Genomic DNA, 7,591 nt, shown 5'->3' on the forward strand with positions numbered 1-7,591 from the left:
TATCACAAATGTTGTATAAGAATTAAATGAAACTCAAAGAACTGATGTAGCATGTGGAAATTATGTTTTACAATTGCTTGAGAGGACCAGTGTTACCTAATGTCCTGTCATTATGTGGCTGTCGGAATATAGGCACCTTTCCTTGTTTCTTGACCATTACTCTATTTAAAATGGTGCCCTGCAAGGTTATCTGAGATTAAAAATGAAATAAACATGCTTAATTTCTTAATGTGTTGCTTTAATTAATGCTCAGTATGTAACTTGCACTATGAGAATTCAATGCTTTTGCTCTCTTTGGTCTCTGAGCCTCATACGGCCTGCCAGAGTTGATCTCTGTCCCCTGTATAACAGCCCTTAATGGAGATGAAGACTTATCAGGTCCCTCCTCAGTCGTCTGGTCTCAAAACCAAAGATGCCCAATTTTTTTTCAAACCTTTCCTAATAAATCAGGCTTTGTAAACCCTTTTTGTCATTCCCCTCTGGACTCTCTCCTATTTGCCCATGTCTTTGCTAAAGTGCGGCTCCCAAACCTAGACACAGAACTTCAACTGAGGCCTCACCAGCGCCAAGCAGAGCCAAACAATCACCGCCCTGGTCTGACATACAACACACCCGGTAATACACCCCAGACAGACTTTTTCACAACTGCATCTCGTTGTTGGCTCATACTCAACTTGTGATGCACTTGAACTCCCAGATCCATCTCAGCAGCACTTCTCCCTAGCCAGTTATTCCCCACGTTGTATTTATGCATTTGAGTTTTCCTTCTAGAGTGAAGTACTTTGCACTTGTCTTTATATTGATCACATCGATATTCATACTAGCGCTATATACATCTATTCTTAACGGTGTTGTCATATATACTTAGGCTTGGAAGGAACAGATTTTTCTCAATAAATGTTGGTAAATATTGATTTCACCATATGCACGCAAACCAATGAAAAAAATGTTGCCATCAATAATAATTGAAATTTACAGCTAGGCAAAAGAAGAAAAATTACAGCTTGCGACTGTATTAGAGTTTGATTTAAGGATATTTATGTTGTATATTTTGACATGTCATGTTGGCAGTTATAAAGCTTTAACTTTTTGAATCTCAGTGTCGGCTGTCATTAAAAAATTGATGTCTGACCTCCCATTGTCTGATCCCCCATAATTTCCCGCAATTGTAAAGGTTTAAACATTTAAAATAAAAAAGGCTTAAAAATAAACATTGATAATATAAATTAAATGTATAACTAACTTAAAAAAATCCAGTTCTGACAAGGCTCTATATACTCGTTATACGGCTTTATTCTCAATCATCTTGTGGTCATTTTGTGCTGCTCCCCATCTGTTTGTCATCTGCGCCGTTGGCTCTTATTTTAAGTTTACATTACAAGCTCCTTTGGCCAGAGGTTGGTTTTTTTGTTATATGTTGGTCCAGCACCTAACAGAATGGGGCTGGAATTAAGCCCAATACTAATGAATTCATGAAGTAATATCAATAATAATGCTCATGTAATGTTACTCCCACCAATGCCATATATTTCAGAGAGGTAGTTGGGTTAGTCTGTTTCGGCAAAGACAACGAGGAGTCCTGTGGCACCTTAAAGACTAACAAATTTATTTGGGCATAAGCTCTGGGTTCCAGCCCACGATAGCTTATGCCCAAATAAATTTGTTAGTCTTTAAGGTGCCACAGGACTCCTCGTTGTCAATGCCATATAGTGATTTTCTAGGTTTACTTACAGCAATGCTATAAATTCATCATATATTTTAAGGGCTAGAAAGGACAATGAGATCATTTAGTCTGACTGTATAACTCAGGTCACACTCCTTTACAGTTACCTTTGGTATTAAGCCCATTAACTGGCATTTTATTAAGTGTATCTTCCAGAGAGCCATCAGGTCTTGATTTCACAGCAGCTCTAGCTGGATAAACCATCACTTCCCATGGTAGTTCATTCCAGCCGTTAACCACCCTCACTGTTGAAAATGTGAGCCTCATGACTAATCTGAATTGGGCTAGTTTTACTCTGAGCAATACGATATATTGTTCATTAGAGCTGGGGTTGAGAGGGGAATTGGACCAAAATACTTTTTTTCTGAGCAACACAGATTTGGGTTAACTGAAATATTTCATGAATCTGTGTCAAATGAGCTGGACTGTTTTGCTTTGATCTAAAACCTCAGAAAAATCTAAAAGGTCAAAATATTTTAAGTTTCCCATTTAAAAGACTTTTTGTTTCAAAATTTACTTCAATTTAATTAAAAAATATAACAATTGCAAAAACAGCAACTGATCAAACATTTCATTCAACTTGTCAGTCAGCCAAAAAATTTGAATTAAAAAAAAAAAAATCAATGTGGGTCAACCAGAAACTAAATTTTTCATGTATGTTTCAGAATAGCCAGCAAACCAAGAAAGCAGCTATTCACAGAGCTCTTTTGCGCATACAATTTTTTTTCTCCTCATTGCTGTATACTGATTAGCCCTATTCTCACCAGTGAGACAATTCTATTGCTTTAGGGCTGGTTCACACAGGAAACTGGCTCTACAGCTATCTAATGTAACTCCCTACATGGCCTCAAATAAGAATGCCATTTTCTGGTTTAGTTTAATCCAGTAAATTAAGAGTGTCCATACCAGGAGCTATTCAGGAATAGCTCTACTGCCTTAAATTCACATACTACCACTTTTTTACTTTACCACCCCCAGCTTATGTAGCCAGCAGTGACAGAAGCTCTCTCTAGCTTTTTCCAGGGTTATGCTGTGCTCATGCCCACTGTTCGGCTTTCTCATTTTTTAGTTAGTTGACATGGTCTGGAACTGTAATTAATGCTCCTATTGTTGTTGAAGTCTGATCCCGTTTTTAGAAGACAAAACAAGAGAAACAAATACAGAAAGGGAAAGACAAGAACAGCAAAGACAGAAATTTCAGCTTCTGTCTGTTGTGTTAACTTTCACTGCCATCTCACTTCTGGCGAAACACAGGGATGGGACACTATCTTATTAGCCACTCTGCTCATGTTATTCCAGGCCAAGAAATGATCTGTGGAAACTGGTATCCCATATTGCCTGTGCAAAGAATAATATCAGATCTTCATCTAGCCATCAGTCCAGAGACACAGAACATGCCAACTGAGATTCAAAACTTTGTTATGAAATATATGTCACAGTGTACTCCTGGCAGCGACGGGGCTACCAGTTGAGAACTTCTCTGATTCAGGGCAATGGGGGCAGCTCATTTGGAAACTAAAAGAAGGAGAATACAGAGGACACTTGAACTTATGCCCAACTATTGGAGACAACAAATCTTGGTGATTATCCCCAATCTCCAAAAGGACGTACAGGATATTTAATGATCTCATTTCTGCCTCACCTGTGATTCTGAGTCTTGAGGTGCTGTCCCTGGTGGCCACTGAAGCAAATATAAATAGTCTGCATCATCAACACACCAGCGTTTAGAGAGAAGGATGAAATCGCTCTCGCCACGGGTAAGTCTCCTGGGTCTGGCGCCAACAGAAGTGGAATAAACATTATCTCTGATTATTCTTTTGAGGTTAGTTTTTTCTGCACTCGGATTTTTGGCCATTTCAACCTTATGTTTGTTTTGTTTTTGTTTCAGCATAAAATATAGTTTCCTGACTGTTGGATGTATTTATTTCGGTAAGAACAAAATAGATTAAGGGGGGAAATTGAAAATAAGGTGTTTGGATGTCTAATATTTTATGTTTTGTGTAATTTATTCAGTCTAAATAACTTTCACTTTTCCGTTAATACCAAGAATTCTGATCCTGAAAGAAAGAAGATTTAGTTCGGGTTTAAGGTGATGGAATGACTTCCATGGGGCTAGAGGTTCTCAGACTATACACAGAATATGTGCATCCTAAATCAGATCCAATACATGATTCCACTTTACACTCATCCATGGTCTTCAAATATTCTCTGCAGGTCAGAATTCACATTACAGGAGGAAGAGAAAACAGGGGAAGGTCTGTGGAAAGGCTGCAAAGCACTTTCATTGCGGTGCCTGTTTTGAGATTAAAAAATAGGATTTCAATCTCAATAGCCTCCAGTAGCCCCTTAGCCGTCAATGGGTCAGATCTCAACATGGTGTAAGTCAGTACAGCTCTATTGGAATTAATGGGCAAAATTTGCAGCTGGTGTAAGTGGGCCATAGTTCTATTGAACTATCTATTGAATCTATCCCCATACACCCTTATATCTATCTACTTAATCGTCCAAAAAAGGATTTGACATAGGTATGAATATTAAAAGTGTCTGTATTTGCATTGGAATGGTGACTACGTTTACAGGCTTTGGGACATGGGGTTTGTTGCAGGTTACTGACTAAACTGAGGAGGAAACTTCCCCCATAACCATGTTATTCCATAATGCTTATTACGATGGCTTGCACCTACCTCTGAAGCATACTGTAATGACTACCACCATAAATAAATAGCTCATTAGGGGACCTGTTCTGTAAATTCCTGTGTTCTGTATATTTAATTTAACTTTTTAAACCCCTGACACAAGTAGCATGTCAGAAGGAACTGGCGAGATTGAGAGCAGTTTGTTTAATAAATAGGAAATACTCAAGCTATTGTCAGGTAACTTTCTATCTAGACTAAAAATCCGAAACAGGAATGAGATACTTCACTGCCATCGGCATACGTCTCATATTAATTTCAGCAACATTGCTGACCGCACACTGTTCTCATGCACACAGGTATGCACCCAGGGTAGCTCAGCTGAAGTCGTTGGGCTAATTAAGAGGTAGCCCATTTCCTGTTTTCTTGAAGCAAATGGAGATCGTAATGGAACGTATCAAACAGAAAATGGGGAGTCTGTCTGTATCATCGCTTTCAGAGAAAATGTTGTGATCAGGGCTGGTCAGGTATGTTCCCACTGAACACTTTTTTCATCACCCATTCATCAAAACTGGAATGGTTTGCGGGAAAGGATCAGTTTGGGCAAATTTTTCAACATGAACATTTGGGGGGGGAGCTTATAAATTGTTGAAATGTTTTTGTTTCAAAATAAAAAAAATCTATTTTCATGATTCAACGTAAAAAGTCGTTTTGAAATTTCAGCTAATTGCAGCTAAAAAAAATGTTTGCAGCCAAACCATGATATAGATGATCTAGAATGTATCAAAATAAAATATTTCAATTGACCTGAATTTATTTCTTTTCCTGATTTTTGGTTAGCAAAAAATTTCAATGTTTTGACTCCGTCCCAATTCAAGACAGGAAAAAGCGTCAATATCTCAAACTTTTTCATGGTCTAGGAAAACCATTTCCTGCCCTGTTCTGCTCGTGTTCTGGGGGCAATGGCTGTCATGTATCAGTGCAGGGAGAGCTTAATCACAGAAGCATTTTATATCCCGTGTGCAGTCTCTGTCCACTCAGGCTGGCCAGTGCTATCAGACAAACAGGGAGTGAGGCCAGGATCTGGTTCATCTTCAAGCCAGCTGCTCATGCAGCTCTCTGCGCGCTCTAGCTAACCCACCCCCATCACTCAGGGAACCCTAGTGGTAGCATTCCCCCTGAATTCTGCCCATGTGCTTCCATTTTCTGTGAGTACCTGAGACTTGCCCGGGTCTACACTCAGCAAGAACCTGTCAGTGCCTAGTGTTGGATAAGCCAAAACCAGTAGCTTGCAGATGAGGTTGCCTGATACCATAGCACTTTCCCTGCTGAATCTACACAGAAAAGGCTTTTAGGTGGTATAGACTAAAAGCATCACTGCCGTGTAGAAAGATTTGCAATGTGTGGGAGAAAATAGTTATAATGCACATCTGCAAAAGGTACATTTTATTGCAGTGGGTTTATAACAGATCTCTATTACAGATGTCCACTATTAGGGGTCTAAATCCATATTTAGTTAATGCATTTTAAACTGGCCTGTGTTTTCAATAGAGCTGTGTGAATAACAGATTTTTTTGGTTTGTAGCAATTTCAAAAAGTCAGAAAAAAATCATTTTGGGTCATGGAATTTATTTGAAATTTTCAGCAAATCTTACAGTAAAAGAAAAATCAGGGTCAAACAATGTTTCAGGTTTAAAAAAGTTTTGTTTTCTTTGAGCATTTTTAAATGATTAATTAAAAAAAAAGGAAATGTTGAAACTTACAAGTCATGTAAACTAAAAAGATTTTGGTGTTGCTGAATCTGCATTTTTCCTGGGGAGGAAAAACATTCAATTGAAATTTCTTTCCAGTTCTAGTTTTCAAAGGGGATGAGTACCAGAGCTCCCAGGGATATCCGTGGGATCAGAAACAGAAAAGCAGGGCTAGTGAATGAACTCTAGACAATTCACTGGTCTCTCGGTTTATTCATTGACTTTGCTTTTCATATGGAACATTACCATTCTCTGTTGCCTCTAAGTGTATAGGCTATCAGGTTGGATGCACTTTAATACACAGTATGTGCTAATTCTCAGCATGACAAAGCCTTAGATGTAGTGGACAGTGTGAGTGTAATGCAAACAGTGTATTCCCTAGGATTGTCCCCTGATGTATTCCCACTGCCTCGGGTTGGTACAATATTTCACGAGGGAAGTCAGAATGAGTGTGAAGGATCCACTCTTGGTCCTTTCTTGGCTCCTGTTTAATTGTACATTTCACTTTTTCCCTGTAAAGGAAAACATGGTTGGAAGAAATGGCAGAGGGAAATCACACCATGGTTACGGACTTCATTTTCCAGGGATTCATGGATCATCCTGAGCTTCAGGTCCCCCTCTTTGTGTCGTTCCTAATGATCTATGTTATCACCCTGGCGGGGAATCTAGGGATGATCGTGTTGATCAGGTTCAACTCCCGACTCCACACCCCCATGTACTATTTCCTCAGCAATTTGTCTCTTGCTGATGTTGGTAATTCCTCGGTGGTTGCTCCCCGGTTGCTGATGACTTTTGTGGTTCAGGCCAAACCCATTTCTCTCGCTGCATGTGCAGCACAATTTTTCTTTGTCTGTAACTTTCTGACCAATGAAGCTTGCCTGTTGGCGGTAATGGCATATGATCGCTTCATAGCCATCTGTAACCCCTTGCTCTATAGCGTCGTCATGTCAAAGACACTTTGTGTATTACTAGTGGTTGCTTCATACATATGTGGCTTTGTGAATGCAGTTATTCAGACTCCATTTATATTTACCCTGTCCTTCTGTGACTCCAATGTCATCAACCATTTCTTCTGTGACATCCCCCCAATTCTTAAGCTGTCCTGCTCTGACACCCACAGTGCTAACATGGTGCATTTCACCTTGTCCACTATAGTGGTCATGACGACTATTCTCATTGTACTGTTCTCCTACATGTACATCCTCATTGCCATCCTGAAGATCCACTCTGCCAAGGGCAGATACAAAACCTTCTCCACCTGTGCCTCCCACCTGACAGCCGTCACAATTTTCTACGGGACTGTGATCTTCATGTATTTACGACCCAGTTCCGGCTATACCACAGACCCAGACAAGATCATCTCTGTGTTTTATATACTCATAATTCCCATGCTGAACCCCCTGATCTACAGCCTGAGGAACAAGGAGGTGAAGGATGCCTTTAGAAGGATGATAAACAGGAAGGTTTGTTCTCAGTTAATATAA

At 39.5% G+C, this 7,591-nt stretch overlaps 1 protein-coding gene across 1 annotated transcript; it reads left to right on the forward strand.

The window, feature by feature from the left end:
• The first annotated feature begins 6,634 nt into the window (after positions 1 to 6,634).
• LOC123368370 (olfactory receptor 1019-like) lies at positions 6,635 to 7,591 on the forward strand. Its single transcript, XM_045013137.1, has one exon. The coding sequence runs from the start codon at positions 6,647 to 6,649 to the stop codon at positions 7,589 to 7,591; it is 945 nt and encodes a 314-aa protein (XP_044869072.1). The 5' UTR covers positions 6,635 to 6,646.

This window comes from Mauremys mutica, chromosome 4, assembly GCF_020497125.1.
Source record: "Mauremys mutica isolate MM-2020 ecotype Southern chromosome 4, ASM2049712v1, whole genome shotgun sequence".
Lineage (NCBI taxonomy): Eukaryota > Metazoa > Chordata > Testudines > Geoemydidae > Mauremys > Mauremys mutica.